At 31.5% G+C, this 16,500-nt stretch overlaps 3 protein-coding genes across 3 annotated transcripts; 2 read left to right on the top strand and 1 right to left on the bottom strand.

The window, feature by feature from the left end:
* Positions 1–694: 694 nt before the first annotated feature.
* On the top strand, positions 695–1,896 carry LOC137929886 (uncharacterized). The gene is made up of 3 exons (XM_068773015.1): positions 695–994; positions 1,058–1,325; positions 1,589–1,896. The coding sequence occupies exons 1-3, from the start codon at positions 695–697 to the stop codon at positions 1,894–1,896; spliced, it is 876 nt and encodes a 291-aa protein (XP_068629116.1).
* Positions 1,897–5,132: 3,236 nt separating this feature from the next.
* Positions 5,133–11,792, top strand: LOC137929720 (uncharacterized). Its single transcript, XM_068772788.1, has 3 exons — positions 5,133–5,680; positions 10,625–10,793; positions 11,233–11,792. Exons 1-3 carry the CDS (start codon positions 5,177–5,179, stop codon positions 11,550–11,552), a joined length of 993 nt encoding a protein of 330 aa, XP_068628889.1. The 5' UTR covers positions 5,133–5,176; the 3' UTR covers positions 11,553–11,792.
* A 2,196-nt stretch (positions 11,793–13,988) lies between these two features.
* Positions 13,989–14,819, bottom strand: LOC137929887 (ommochrome-binding protein-like). The gene has a single exon (XM_068773016.1). The coding sequence runs from the start codon at positions 14,817–14,819 to the stop codon at positions 13,989–13,991; it is 831 nt and encodes a 276-aa protein (XP_068629117.1).
* Positions 14,820–16,500: the final 1,681 nt, after the last annotated feature.

The following is a 16,500-nucleotide window of genomic DNA, read 5'->3' on the forward strand; positions in this document are numbered from 1 at the left end:
AGTTGATAAACAATAATTGTATTGAATTTTTCAGCGCACGAGAAATGTTAGTTGATAACGAACACGATACATGATATCCTTTCAACCATGATAATGTATATACGGAATAAGGTACATGCATATATAGTTAGCCTATATAATAAAATTAACTTTAACATTTTCGCTTGCATCGGAAAAAAACTGTTTTAATTCATAAAAATTAAGGTAAAAAAAAACATATCCATAACAATAGAACGATGTTTATAATTTACGTATTTTCATTTTTATAGTGGGAGATCATAAGAGGGATAGTTCGATGACCTGATGGCTAGTGATACAATACCAAAAGGGCGGAATTAAAGAATCTTACAATATAATAATCTTCCAGTGTGTTTACGCTAGTCGTCTTGAGACACGAAATAGTACATCTTATTTACGTTCATATTTTCTGATGCATTTTCACACCAAAAACGGTGAAGTACTCGTATTTAGAGTAAATATTAAACAGTGGTATGAAATGTTTAATTCGAATTGTTTCTCATAGTCACCGGGTGGTATATACAAATAAAAGTAAAACAGGTAAAAGTTTTAACATATTACCTTTGTAAAGTTAAGATAAAACTCTTTAGTCTGACTTATTAAAGTGATATTATCATGTGAATCATCAGGACTCCATGCTTAAAAACAACATCCATTAATTTGCCAATTGAATCGGATGAATCAACACACGGACTCCCGTATTCTCTGCGCAGTTCTGAGCCTCATCATGTGCGCCGCGCTACTGTTTTCTATTATCACAACGCTAACAACGATTCGTTCTTCCCAGGGTCTATGTGGAGACAGTATTCGTTGGTCGCATCATTTTAACGTAGATGATGTGTTTGGATTATGGTACGGGGTCGGCTACGCGCAGCATACGCCTGACATGACTAATAAACCTAATGAAATAGGTTGCGTATCTCTCTACATTACTGATGTTACGCACGAGGTCCGCGATGATTGGCTTAACTGGCCTGTGAGTATGGATCTAGCAAATTATCACACCTTAGGGTCGCGGTTTATTCATCTGTTTTTTTAGGTCGTTCGGAAAAATTATACGAGTGAAAAGTGGAGATCTTACAAAAGCAATCCATGGGCAGGCGATTCTTTGTCGGGCTCGTGGCTAGATATACGCATAAAAAGAGACACAGGAAGGAATGTTGACGTTGAAAGACGTGTAAGAGTAATGTGGGATGAAGATGGACAAACCATGGAACAGACGTATCTTTACTCTTCAGGGGATCCAGGTCTTTGGGTCGCAGAAAAGCTCCGTCCTTGGGAAAGAGAAATGCGGGCCAGAGGTATAGGTAACTACTATCTTACTTCTGTAAAGTTAAATAAATATATGATTCATCGATGATTGCAATCAATGCCATTGCTTTATATAAGGTCATTGGTTATTGGTGTAAAAGCTTTAAAGGCATATAGCTCATTTAGTGTTAGTTAAGGTAGTTTATTATTTACATATCTCGGCAGTCTGGAGCACTAAAAATCTGTGGTAGTTTCGTAACAAATATTTTATATATCCACACATATTGCTTTATAATGTATTAATATATTTTTATTTCAGATGTATGGTATGCTGACGATCCACCTCGACATCCTGAAGTGATACGAGTGTTAAAAGCTAATGCGCACTCACTCTTAATCAACCACTGCTCTGAAATTGGCAATGGTGGCATCTTTACTTTAATACTAAGAAGATCTATTACAAATTTGCAGCGATGGGAGTGGTACAAATATCAACAAGAGTTTTACAAATACGATTTACCTAAATTATATCGATACGCCACTGTTTGTTCTGGTTGTTTACAACGCGCATCAATTGCATTTATATTTATATCTAATATTATATTGTACCTTGTAAATTCAACTTAATAATTATATTGAACGGATTCACATAATTTGTCTATTTATAATGAACGACATAATAACGTACTCAAGTAACTAAAATTTTTTAACATTAGAATAAAACATTTGTTAATTATTTTTGTAATAAATAACATTTACTTGAAATGAGTTTTAATTTAAGCCCGTCGTATTTTAATAAATATCATTTTTGATGAAGTCGAACTGAGTAAAAGTCTTAAAGAATTAAAATATTTCATAAAAAAATATTTTCTTAATGGGAATTGTTTGTAATATTTGATAATGTAAAACTTATTTATTTTGTATTAAAATATAACAATGTAGATAATATACAACGTATAATGTACAAACATTAGAAGTACCTTACGTACAACATTAGATTTTTAAAAAATCTCAAAAAAAGATTAAAAAATAGTATTTCTAGTTTGTTTTTTGTCTTTTAAACTTTTAACTTTTATGACGAGTTATTTCTGTTAACTATTTAAAATTCATGCTTAAGAAATGTAATTAATTGTGTTTCTTTAGTTTTACACACAGGATAAACAAACATTCTAAAAACTTCCGTTGTCTTCGTGTTTCATAGCTCACAAAAGAGCGCGTACGTTTGAAAAGTTTTAATATTAATAGTTAAGCTTGTGAAAATTTTGAAGATGTCTTATTAAACATGTCAAATAAAGTCTATATATGTATAGTACATTAATTAAATAAGATTATCTCGAGTCGTTTTGTGACACATCTGCATCCAGCACAATTTGGTGGGTAATTTGTATGTTAAAAAAAACCACTTTCGTATATAATATTCCTTTTTATTGTTTACCAATACGCTTAACTATTAGAACTAAGAAATTCATCGAAATATTGAATTTTTGTAATTAACGATAAGTTATGTTTTCCCACGACAGCAAAATAAAAGGACACGCAGGACAGACGCAATACGGTTTTCTACGTTTTAAATTAAATTGTTTTCGAGGATGTGGTTGACAAGTGGCCTCTGATCTCCGACCAACTGGTCGAGGGCGAGGTCGAGCATTATTACGATAAGCAGGAAGTCCTTTCTCAGGCAAATTACACCAATTATAAGACATAAAAGTAGACTAGAGTAGTTAACTAATTTAGTAAAGTACACGGTAATTTGCTATACAGTGATAATTATAGTAGGTTCTTCTCTATCAATCATTAATTAACTACGACAAGACTTACGGCATTCCTAATACCTCTTATACTAGGAATACAGAACATCAAGAAAACGTAAAAGTAGTAAAGCCAACATTTATGCTGTTACTAACATCGTAATACTTTGAGTTAGATTCTTACGTAATATACAAATCTTGTGAAATAAAGGCAATATAGGTACAACGGATATAGAACTTGACATCGCCGGGCTTAAAGAATTCTTTAAAAGCTTGATTATCTAGGTTCAAGCAGAGAAATAGTCATATATTTGTAAGTGGATTCCGCAACAGTACTTTACCTTTATTTAATTGTGGCAACCTTAAACTTTTTGGGCGAAATTTTATTTATTATATTATCAGCATAATTTTAACTGCAGGACGTCCTCTTCTGGACATAGATATCCAATAGGACTGGCTAAAAGAAGACTCATCCAGCGTTCCCCAACAGCCAAATGTCACATAGTGGCCATCAAAATTTTTGGCTATTTATCATTGCATAAGGCAATTTAATTTATAAATCTAAAATGATGAGCATAGGTTGCGGATTCGACTTCCATTCAATACACGTTCACTGTTTGACTTATTAGTGTTAAAAACACCATAGCTTATATACGACCAATAAACTCGCTGAAAGAAAACCGACATTTGGTCCCACACGAACCTGAAAGTAAAGTTTTTTTTTTTTTAAGTAAGTTAGTTAAGTTTATCTGATTTTGGGACAGAGTATTTATATTTTTTAAATAATTCTTTTCACCTACTTTTTATTACTTTGCTCTTCTTTTCTTCGTCATATGATTTAACTTTTCTCTTCTTTCATTCTATAATTCTCTAGCATTCTTCTATAGACTAATTTCATTTCATACATTGCGTCTCTTTCCTTACCTAACCCAATGCTATCCAGCAATTCTAAATTACCCTATGTGATAGCAGAATAGGTTTTTTGGGCAATAAACGGTGGGGAAACTCAATTAATGTAAACAATTTGATACATAATACACACTTCTAGAATAGTTTTCCGTACAAGGCACAAAGTAAATTAAAACATTTCACCCTTCGTATAGATTTCATATATCATTATAATAAATATATTGTATAACCAAATTATAGAGGTCCAGAGCCTTGAAGAGTACGAAATACTAAGTAACAAATAATAAATAATTTATTGTTTTTCGAAATATTCATCTTGACAACCTATGCATCGGTGCATTCTGTAAAACTATTCTCATAAACAGTGGGTACGTTCCTGTTTGGAGGTCTCTTCCTTTGTGTTTTCAAACTTTTTTCCATATCAGAAAATAGGAACATCACAACGATTAGTCCGTACTAAAACGTCCATGTTTGAATCGTTAAATTAGCTGTGAATAGTTGTACGAGATGAAGGTTCATCGCCAAATGTTCATCTCCTCATACTTATTGTGCCTTTTTTGCTGACTGAGATTGCTACGAAAATTTAAAAAAATCATACACATAACATAGATTTAAAAATGTTTACATGCTAAATTCATTACGACACAGAATCGTGATTTATAAAGCTGACGTCAATTAAAAAAATAAACGATCGAATGATGTACCGGTATATTTGGGTATATATATAATAGATCAGGACAGTACTACATTTAGGTTTAGTTATTTTAAAAACGTAAATTTTGCGATTGTAAAAATCTGTATAATAAGACTGAACCCCGTTCTTGCGAGGAAAGTAGTAACTCTTTATCTCCCTTTATTTGATTACTATCTAAATAAATGTAATTTGATATAATTAATTTATAGTAATAGGTAGATATACAGTAAATTTGCGACTTATAAATAAATAAAACGACATAATGCACTTACCATTCCCTTTAATAAATTACTGGTTATGTTAGGGTTATTTTAATTAGTCATAATATTGCAATAACTTCGAAATTTAAAACAGTGATACAACCAGATTTATCTGCATTTTAAAAGTTAAAACAAATGACTTATAGCCTTTGACACGGGGGCTTGCTTATTACAATTGGGACTAATTAGTTTACATCCCACTCTCATACACTCAGAAGCAGTTGCACATCACTAGCCGCTACGTAACTAACACGCAACAGCTCATTCATTCAGAAAATTTACGAAAATACGAAGAAATGTATGGAATAGCCGCCATTTTGTCTACAATCTTGACGCTCGCAAATTGTGCAAGTTATCAAAGATATGATGAAACTACTAGGTATTCCAGCTATACTACTGTAGCTAATTTATATAATCAATATCCATATAAAAGTGGTAGCTATGGGAGCGACATTGCGACGTTTCCCGATGCAACAAGATATCCTAATCCTTATAATTCGGGTTATACCACTTCTAGATACAATAGTTACAATACCGGATCAAACGTTTATATGCAACCAGGGTACACTACCCCGCAGTATGGAACTGGTTATGGACAAGGTTTTACGTCATATGAATCACCGTTCATGAAAAATATCAGAGATTATTGCGTGAACCGATCTCCGCAAACCGGCATCTGGGTGGACAGCCTGACTGGAATGTGGTACGGGGTGGAATTTATTCAACATTTAGCAGGGGATTCGAGAGTTGATTACGTCAGAACGTGCATTGTTATTCACATTTCGGAGCCGCATGATCGGGTAAGTTTTTTTTTTACACATGTGACTAGTGTGAGTTCCAATTTTTCTACTCACTCACCTTTCTGCGAAAAATATTAGTACATAAATTTATTACATGTAAGGCCTTTCAAAGGAGAAAAAAAAATGTTAAAGAATGATTTTATTATCAATTTCGTATAAAGCGAAAACTATGATTTTTCTTAGTTAGATTATTTTTCTTTTGATTGATATTATGTACTAGCGATGTGTAATTATCCCAAAAGAAAATAAGGAAATTAAAAAAGACATCTAGCTAATCGTAATTAGTTAGCAATTTTTTTTAACATTATTAGTTTTTCGTATATTTATAAGCTATGACATATTATAAACCAACAATTATTTTTTAAAATAACTCTTTGTAATTTAGAACATGTCTAAAAATAAATTTGGCCATTTTTATACTACTATGAGACCTAATGTTTGAAAATACCTAACCTAATGCTTTATTTAAGGAACGTCCTCTTAACTCATTTTTGGTGGAATTTGGCAAAACTCGTTCTTAGCTAACTTTTATTTAGTATAAGAAATATTTGTACCAAATTTTATTTCTCTTAACCGTATGGTTAAGGAAATATCGTGATGAGCGACTCTATGGATGGAAATCTCTTATAAATATAGATACATAGATATACATTAGGAATACATTGAAACTATTTTTTGTATAAGCCTACTTCAGACCAAGAACATAGCTTAAACTGAGTTTGATTTGAAATTGTCATTCAAATGTTTTGTTTATAATTATTTATTATACCCGTGTGTTAATACCGAAGCTCTTATGTTCAACATAATAAATAAATATGAATTAGAATGATTATACATAAAATAGTGTACCACTAACAAATCGATTGTTTTACGGCTTATTAGATTATTACGCAGTGTTTTACGCTGTCGTCATATAGTCATGAGATAAAAAACAAAAGTACATTTTGTGATAATTATATGACTAATATTTATTTTTAGGCATTTAAAATAACAAAACTAATTCTGGGTAAATGTGCGCGTATTTGTTATCAATATAAAGTTATGTTGCAAAAAAAAATTCCTTGAAAATTGTGATCATAATTTCTCAGGTTATAAAAAACATGTATGGTAAAATAATACATGGAATCCTAGTTCAACACTTATAAGAAATGAGAGAGCAGTTTAAAAAGAATGGTGTATCTAAAGTTCATACTGTAGTTCTCCACAGTTCTCGGCCTCCAGCAAACATGTTCTAACAATGACAATTAGTGATCTTCATTCACTACTTGATCATTGCGACAATACTCGACACAATTTCCATAGAGATACAAACATTTACAAGTGTCATATCATTCTTAGACTTAATTATTACGTGACATATTTATACACCGTTTATGTTAAAGGAGTCCATCGGTGCGTTTTTAAATAATTTATGTCGATTTTTTACTACTTCACACACATAGCTTTAAATTCGAAATCGTCGTATGAATCTTGTACAAACAATTATATTACATTCCCGCATGTAAACACCGAAGATCTTATATATAATGAACGTGAAAACTGAAAACTGTGAACGGATAAATAAATTTACTTTTTTAGGTCCAAAAATTATAAACTGTCTAACATATAAATATAAAAAGACGTTATGTTGTTGGTGGTAAATAATCAATATCATTTATATTTCTTAGTTTATCGTCCGTGTTATTGCTATTTACTTTCGACAAGAGGCCGGGAGGTTAATCTAAGTGGTTACCACGTCTGTATCTACGTCGTGATGTGCAATAATTATTATTGTATATATACAGAATGATTATAAATACTAAAAAAAACTTTTAAGACATATTTCCGAAAAATGAGCATTTATGAAAAAGGAAATTAATTAATATTATGTTATTCATTATTTTCGAAATGATGCGTATGAAATATTCATGATGAAGAATGATTAAAAATAAATAATACAATTTAAAAGTAGTGGAATATTTAGTTAAGACGTGATTATTCTAAATACTCATTACTTTTCCGGGTAATATCAATGAAAGTTAGCTTGTCTCATTTTTCCTTCGGTGGGAATTCTAAGCTTACCTATGACAAAGGTCAAATGTGATAACATCGCTCCTCGAGTGACTAAGGAACGCGCCGCATCCAATCGGTTGTCAGTCGGTAGCAATCGTTTACGCTCCTTGTTTTTGCACGCGCAACGTCCAAAAAATCGAATTGGTATTGAAATATTAAATTAAAATAGACTCGTTTGAAATAAGTGCAAAGTTACTCATGGTTTAAAAAGAAAATGGAAGTTTCAAAGTGGGCTGCTTTACATTTTACATGGTTTTTACTTTTGATTTTGGATGTAAACGCTATAGATGTTTCTAATTCCACAAACAATAATATAACAGTTTCATGCGAAAGAGTGCATGAATATGACGATTTGGATACAAGGACGGTTATGGGAAAATGGAAGGTGGCTGAGCTTTATATGCATTTGAGTAAAGAGGGAATTAATATATATAAAAGCTGTCCCGTGATAACAATATGGGAAACAGACGAGTTTCCAAGGTCTACTTTTGGGGTACGTTACTTATTTTTTTTAAAGTTACTTATTATTGTTATAAATTCTCTTCGACTATAAGTTCTTAGTGAAATAATATAATGACTTATTATTATTATCATTTTTAAACATTTACAAAATAACTAATTGCCATCTGCTCCGACCTTAACGTAAAAAATATTAAATGAATTTGCTGCGGGACAATTTGTGACGCAATTTAAATAGAAACATCGAGAATGTTGTGGGATTGCTTCAATTGGACAATGTAGATACAATGTTAAAATCACTATGTCACTGTAAACATAATATACAAAATAATGAATATAATAATGTAATATAATTGCGAAGCAACTATGAATGAAAGAACTAAAAAAAATTGTTTATTGAGCCAAACTACTCTCACTGCCTTTGTAAAATAAGTTTTACCCATTTATTTTTACGAGACAAAACATTATCTGATTTAAATTTATTATATTATTTATTTTTTATTTTATAAATAATTATCTATAAAATAAAAGGTTGTTTAATGCAATGTTACGGTCAACAGATATTGTTTTTCTTCAATAAAAGCCTTTTGTAAAAAGAGAATAGATACAACGATATCTTATAAAAAATTTATTACTTAATGTGATTATAGTACACATAAAACGAATGATTTCTTTATCATTGTTTACGCCTCGTAACTTAAAATATCCGAGTAATATGTTACCTCAATTTAATTTACAATATTGCGAGTACAGACCGTGGAAGTCGTTATCGAACTGGGATCCCCGATTATTGCATTATCCGGACCTAACATCCTTTCGCAAATCCCCGTTTCCTTTACATCGTGTGTTAATAGATGTACTCTATATTGAGGGCATTACCATTAACAAGTGTAGCAAAGCATGTAGATGACAATAATGATATAAATTTGTTTAAAATATGCTGTTTTCGTTGTGATCGGAACTTTGCAGTCACACAATCACTGTATGAAAAGTAGATATTTAGCAGATATTTTAAGTCTCCGACATTATTTAGAACATTGGCAAGTTGAAGTAACTGAGCAGACCCCATAGTGCGCAGACCAGATGGGCGCTGGGGCCCTAAGGTTTAGGATTGGAGAACGACTAGCGCAACGTAGAACGTCCATCTAATCGCTGAACAGGCGATTTTGTTATGGTCGTCGAAAGATGCTAGGTGGGGGCCGGTGCTAACCGGTACTATTCGACTGATGCTGGTGGGCTATGTTCAGCTGTAACCGTCCTTTGGTGATGATGATGAAGATTCACAATGCAAAACGTTATTTTGTAAAAAAACGACCAGCGATTATTAGTATACGGGCGTCATCTGATAGCTCATATAAATAGTCTTTCCTCACCTCCTAATTTCAAAACATGTCCCAATATAAAATATATTTCTCTTATATGGTAGCATTTTCGGTATAATTAATGTTATTGCAACTGTATACGGAAAAATGTGAAAAAAGATAATTTGTGATAATTACAACATTATAAAAACTTAAGATTTCTTTGCATGGACAGTAATTTCAGTTTATTTTTCAACACTCTTTTTGTAAATAGAAATATACACAAACTACCGTAGAAGTCCTCATTCGAGATCTACGAATTATTCACAAATCACTTAGAGAATTTTTTTTAGGTAATTAAAAAAATTTCAGCCTCTTAATCACCGACGTTAACCTTTACGGGTCAGCAGTCCTACCTACGTAACTTACAAGTTGAGTCATAGGTGATATTATAATAGTTAGGTCAATCTGCTTGACCCACTTAATCTAGATGGATTCTGTGCTGTCCCAAATGTACAGGGTCTTTAAATACTTTATATTTTAGTTACCATGGCTATTTTTCGTTATATTAATAACAAAAGACTGCCATGCCGAGTCCTTCTAATACAGTGTACACATGTGACCCATGTATGGGAAATGTTAACTAACTATTAAAAATCTTATCAGCAATTACAACATGATTGCTAAATAAATATTTAGCACGGCTAACACTGATTACTAATTAGCTGATATTACTGACTTACGTAAACGAATTATTGAAAATGTCAAATTACTTTTGCGTTTATATGCTTTTATGTTATCACAAAAGTATAACATTTATAACATATTCGTTGTTACAGTAACATGATTATACGATAAAAAATTCTGTTAGTTTTCTGCTTGATGTATGAAGTTCTTGGAAATATGTAACATAATTTTAAATTGTTTATCGTTTTTTTCTTGAAAACAGTGTGCTAGAAAAATATTAAATCGAAAAACGCAATTTATTACAAAATTGCATTTAGAAATATATTAATTTTAAAAGAAAAGTTATCCATTTTAATGTCGATTTAATAATTTTTTTTAGTAAGTACTGTCTGACAATTTTTTACAATGCTTATTTTGTCTCAAGTGAAAACTGTTTTGTTTCCAGCCGTCTACAGAGAACCAGTTGTTCCACGTACAACATATCAACGCCAAATTTCGCCAGGAGTTCAGGCACCTGCGCTTACTTTGGGACGAAGCCGGTCAGACCATCGAGTACGCGCTGTATTTTCGTAATGACTCTGCTGGTTATTGGCAGGTCTACTCTGGGCAAAATGGTACAGTTATTAGTCTTTATTATTAGCTTTTCGGACATTTAAAATTAAAAGTACTCTCTATCTTTTACCCTGTCGAAACGTCCTATTTCTCTAGAAGTTAGCCCTCCTAATTCTAAGTCTATTTTGATTATGCTTCCTTAGAATTAAGTAAATGCTATATAGGCTGATGTTTTGTGGCTGATTGCTAACTGAAACCAAACTCATTGCGGATGATTAGTAACCGTTGTACTACTTTATAAGGTGCATATCGTTCGCTAATATTCCAAGTACAGTCCCCAGCGAACTCTACTTCGAATAAGCCGAAGTAGTCTATCAAAAAACATCTCTTGCTATAGGCCGCCTTGAGACGCATTATATAAGACTATAACTGCCCCATGAAAAATAAAGTTCAAATTTATATCACATTATATATTTTTTTTTAATTTTACTAAATTTCTAGGTACAATACCGAGCCGTCCAACTTACCAGCAGTTCAGCGGTACCGTACAAGTATTAAAGGCCGTGAACGATCATTTGCTTTTAAATTTCTGTCAAGAAGGCACAAGTACGGTGCCGGCACAGCTGTACTCCGTGCTGTTTTCTCGCGATCCCGGCACCATGCCACGCTGGCAGATCGACTCTGTTCACACTTTATTGCAGAACAAAAAACTCTCGGTAGCTTCCCGAAGAATGGTGTGCGGTAATGGAGGCAATAGACCGTACAGCATGATGTTCTCAATCTTGTCGTGCATAGTTGCGTATTCTATCAGTTTCGCATAATTTCTTCAAAATCCTTATTCTAAACATAATAAGTTATAAAAAATTAAAAGTATTATAAATTCTATATTTCAGCCATAATTTGTATTAATTAAATACACCCTGAGACGCGTCCATCAAACATTAAAACTCTTTAAAATGTCTTTTTCTGAGCCTCACAAAAATTTCAAGGAATTAAATTCCATGTTAATCATAATTTTTAAATCGAAGCCTTCTTAATTATGCCAGAAATGCATTTGAAAATCCGTCCTTTAAATATGAAAAAAATTAGTTTCTTACATTTAAATGTTGTTTTATTTCCTATTGAATTATACTTAATGTGCAATATGGCTGTATAAAAATTCTTTTTATTTATTTCGATTTAAAATGTATTCAAGTTTAATAAGTATTTTAAATTACATAAATAATCATAAAATATTTTATTTAGTATAATTTAAAGATAAATTTCTTAATTTAAGTAATCTTTGTATTGAGTTTACAAAATAATGATGTAGTTACCAAAGAGTTCGTGTAAGATAAATATAAGAAATACTGTCTAAATACTCGAACTGTTTGTTTATATGTCAACGTACAGCAAAATTGTATTAATAAATGATAAAGCATAATCAGGTTTTTCTTTACATTTAAACTAAGTTCTTCAATAATACATTACTAATTTAATTTTCTTGAAACTTGTACATGGTTCACAGATGTAATTTATGCTTAATAATCATAAAGTTACAATTTTCAATTTTTCCGTGTTACTTTAATATAGGCTATAATTTAATAACTGAAAAATTAAAACAAAAAAAATCGGTTTTTCCATTCCCCAAAATAGCTTAGTTCACCCAAATGAGGAAACATAACCAAAAAACTGATGTATGTTGAAATTGCCTTACAAAAAATGGAAAAATGCCACTAAAGACTCGAAAAAAAATCTAGATGTTTATCAGATTAACGCAGTGTTAGAGAGAATGATACAAAATCGGTTTAAGCATTATATTTCCCGTCAAGAAATTTTAATGTTCCACTTAATCGACCAGAATTAGCTTGCATTCGGGTCGACCAGGTATGAATGAAGTCGTAGTAAACATAAGTAGTAGTTAAGAAATAGCTGAGGAGTTAGGGATTGACGATTATACGAGTTTTCATTTATTTGAGAAAGTTTGTTAAAACTTGTTTATGCATCTAAAGTTTAGTATTAGTGTGCCATCTGTAAATATCGTAATAAAAATGAAATGAATGAGTTATTTACGGTACTGTGTACGTTTGTAGTTCTGTATTGTTGTCTTGAAAAGTGAAACCGAATTTTTTTTAAAAAATTTATTAGGTAATGAAAAGTAGATTAAGTACATAAGTACGAATGAGAAAGATTTTGGTCAAAGGACAGTCAAGCTCCAGAGACTAGAGAAGCCTTAAATGTGTGTCCACCAACTCCACTAGAGTTAGAAGCTCTGAAACTATACTGCTTGCAATATATAAGTCTAGAGCAAGAAACAGAGAAAATTCGGCTGGAATTAATAAACTGAAATAAAAGAAAATTATCACCAGATCGTCTACGTCTTTAGTCACGAAGTAAATGTTGATAGAAATAGATTAGGACGACCGCCGAGTGGTCCTCGCTTCGCAGACTAGAGACACGGATATAGTCCATCTCGGTATCAACGGGTATTTCATTTTTTAGTTTGCGGACAACTCTGTTTCCGCGAACTCATTTCGATTAAGCTGTAACAGCCCGCGGTCCGATCCACAGATGAATCCCTGATGAAAAACTCCAAACTTAGCAAATATAAGACATATATATGTATACTACGGAAAAAAATCGTTACATTTATCTATTGCTTGCATACATTACTTACTATACTTAAAATTTAAAGAATTTACTTCAGCAAAATGTCCTAAATTTAAATTTAATTAATAATAATAATAAAAAAATATTTGATTTCAATTTTTTTTATTTATTTTATCTTTTATCTTACTTTTGAAAACCTTTGAACCCAGTTTTAAATTCCTTAATGTGCCTTAGACGTCATAGCGTTGTGGGATAGGACAACAAGTGCATAGCGTTGGAGACGTAGATTAGGCAAGGCTTCTTTATGCGTACTCATTGTTTTGCCTTCTAGCATTACATTTAGAATTTAACGTAAGTACACGCGTGCTATATTTATTACTTACCCTTTTTTATGTAGCAACATGGGTTTTGTTGTTCAACAAGGTTATAAAAGGAAATTACTTAGGTGCATTTTTCGTTGTTTTAAAATGTTATTCTTAAAGTAATCTTTACGTACTACGTAGTAGTCTTCGCAAATATGGTTACAATTATAATTATTTGTAAGTCTATATGATTTATGAGTACGTATTAAATACACTATTAAATGATATCAACAAGATTTATTTCATGATAATATTAGTTACCTTACAATCTAATTAAATACTTTTAATACCAATACATTATTTTTTTTAACAATTTTCGGGCAACACTTTAACAATTTCATGTGGAGTAGAAAAAATGATATTATTACCGTCGTCAAAGGTCAGTCCAAAAATGTTCTTTATTTCTGCGATCTTTTCGAGGGTATAATGTTCTTTATCAGCGATGTAAATGCCATGCTGTCCACAGAAAAAAGCAACTCCTTCATTATTAATTTCAATGCAACGGAAATTTTTGCTCCCTTTGAGTAGAATTCTATCCGTTGTACCGTTTTTTATCATATATAAACCAGTCTTGTTCGTAATGTAACTGTCTCCATCGCCGTCGATCGCGTGCTGGAATATCTTTTCGTGTATGTGCTTTTGTCGGACTGCTTTTAGCTCAGATTTTTCATGTTCACATTTATATAAACGTTGCTGAGGATAACTAATAAAATACAATTTTTCTTTGAAAAACATATCCCAAATATTGAAACCTTCAATTATTTTTTTCGTTTCATTACCTTCCTTCATTGATTCCTCATATATACCGAGACTACCTCCAAAGTACATTTTTTGGTTTTTGTTATCGATGGCTATTGCGAAACCATCTTCAATGTTTTCTTTAATTTTGTGTTCTGGTTGTCCTTTTTCAATATATGCTATGTTGAAGCGATCTTCTTCATCTTTCCCTACATTATAGCTGAAGTAAACTCTGTTTCTATGTTTGTCATAACACAGTTGATATGGGCGATCGATGTTTTTTGCAAGAATTTCTTTATTATATAATTTACCATTTATATGAATCCCTTCACATTTTTCACCATTACCTATGGTAAAGATACTGGCAACGATGGTATACAAAATAAAAATTCTACCCATTTTTGTGAGAAGTCAACTACACTACGTACAACGATCTTCTAATGTCAACGACTAACTGTTGTTTCTCGTAGCATGATTCATTTAATCTAGTTGTAATTAATAAGGATCGATTTTGTGGGCGTATCTCAGTATATATGCTATAATTGGTTGGGAAATTTATTTTGTCGTAATCCAAATCGCATTTCCTGTATAACTTGTTTCAAGTATTCCTTCAAAAACACAATTTAGACGCATATGAATAATAATACATCTTCCGTCGTTATTTAAAATTATACTATATAATTATCAGGCGGCTATTCACATTGTACATTATTTCAAGTAATTTAAAAAAATTAACAACATTAATTTTGCTTAAAAAACCTTAAATTGTTTATTATTTTATTGCAACTTTGTCGATTTGTAGTGTGTGTCGTGAGGTATTTATTGGCTGACTGTGAGGTTAAAATTTAACCCCGCATCAAGGCAAAATGTACCAGGATATCAGCAATCAGCAGTGATATGTTTCATAGGGAAGAAAAGGATAAATTCTGAATCTGTCTCGCTTTCGTGCAATGAGGTTCACCCTCCGCCTTACTTTACCCCATCCCTCTGATTTATGAAATACTCCCCACGCAACTGGACCGAACACTAGTGTATTAGAACGGGACAATGTGCTATGTACGTCATCGAAATGAAATATAAATCAATGTATCAGAATTCTATAATTTAGGATTGATTAGCCAGTCTTTTTGTTAAATATTTTTTTATGTAAATATCGACTGTTTTATTGTATATAATAAGGAATATGTGTATATACACACACAAACACAGATACACACACACACTTATATATGTATATATATATATATATATATGTCCTTTACAAGCAATATTACTAACGAGATATCTAAGTTGTTTTTTTAAACTGATGAAGTAAATAACAGACGTCCCTGTTATTCGTGACAATTTTCACCTATAATCATGGAGTTAAGTAAGAATTCGAAATTTTAGTGACGTTTTTATATGTATAATATGTTTAGTTTACTTTTTTCCTAAAGAGATGATTAGCTATATTTAATGTACTATATTCAGAACTAAATACAAAATTAATGTTAAACGTATTATAATTTAGAACTGCAAACATGTCTTTTTGATTCTAAATTTAGCATTTTTTAATTAATTTGAACAAGTTTTTAATAATTAATGAAAGAAGTTATCGCGAAGCAATTTGGTTGGGTTTTTCTATAATATTTATTTTTCATATATATATTTAACATCTTTTACTATGCGTAAATTTTTTTACATTATTTTTTTCCGTATATTACAATAAATCTTTACTTGCTCACTTAGCACCATAAATTCTTCCAAAAATTAAAACAAAACATATTATCATCATAATACCTCTCTCTGCACGTGGAGGAGAAGCAAAGTCGCGTATGATGTGTAACAATCACGGCAACAGAGGTCGATTATAACTAGGAAAGCATGGACCAAAGGAAATAGCCTGTAAGGAACATTACCATAGGTAGACGGGTAAATTAGAGCGAATAAGTGGGAGTCGGGTGTTTAGGATCCTTATTATTTTTGCGCCCCTAGTAATTTGTTCTAGACGTGAAATATTTTTGCTATTCTATTCGGCCAGGTTGCTGAAGAAATAAATAAATAATGCGCTTTTTTATTTAAGTAAAATTTTATTTAAAAT

This window comes from Battus philenor, unplaced genomic scaffold (genome assembly GCF_028537555.1).
Source record: "Battus philenor isolate CCGP_79_NKW_IND1 unplaced genomic scaffold, ilBatPhil1.0.hap1 SCAF_5, whole genome shotgun sequence".
Classification (NCBI taxonomy): Eukaryota; Metazoa; Arthropoda; class Insecta; order Lepidoptera; family Papilionidae; genus Battus; species Battus philenor.

Excerpts from the sequence above, each read along its gene's own strand:
- LOC137929720 (XM_068772788.1), top strand. The coding sequence starts at position 5,177 with ATGTATGGAATAGCCGCCATTTTGTCTACAATCTTGACGCTCGCAAAT. Across the intron at positions 5,681-10,624 it reads TTTCGGAGCCGCATGATCGG|CCGTCTACAGAGAACCAGTT; the intron begins GTAAGTTTTTTT and ends TTTTGTTTCCAG. Across the intron at positions 10,794-11,232 it reads GGTCTACTCTGGGCAAAATG|GTACAATACCGAGCCGTCCA; the intron begins GTACAGTTATTA and ends CTAAATTTCTAG.
- LOC137929886 (XM_068773015.1), top strand. The coding sequence starts at position 695 with ATGAATCAACACACGGACTCCCGTATTCTCTGCGCAGTTCTGAGCCTC. Across the intron at positions 995-1,057 it reads ATGATTGGCTTAACTGGCCT|GTCGTTCGGAAAAATTATAC; the intron begins GTGAGTATGGAT and ends CTGTTTTTTTAG. Across the intron at positions 1,326-1,588 it reads AATGCGGGCCAGAGGTATAG|ATGTATGGTATGCTGACGAT; the intron begins GTAACTACTATC and ends TTTTTATTTCAG.
- LOC137929887 (XM_068773016.1), bottom strand. The coding sequence starts at position 14,819 with ATGGGTAGAATTTTTATTTTGTATACCATCGTTGCCAGTATCTTTACC.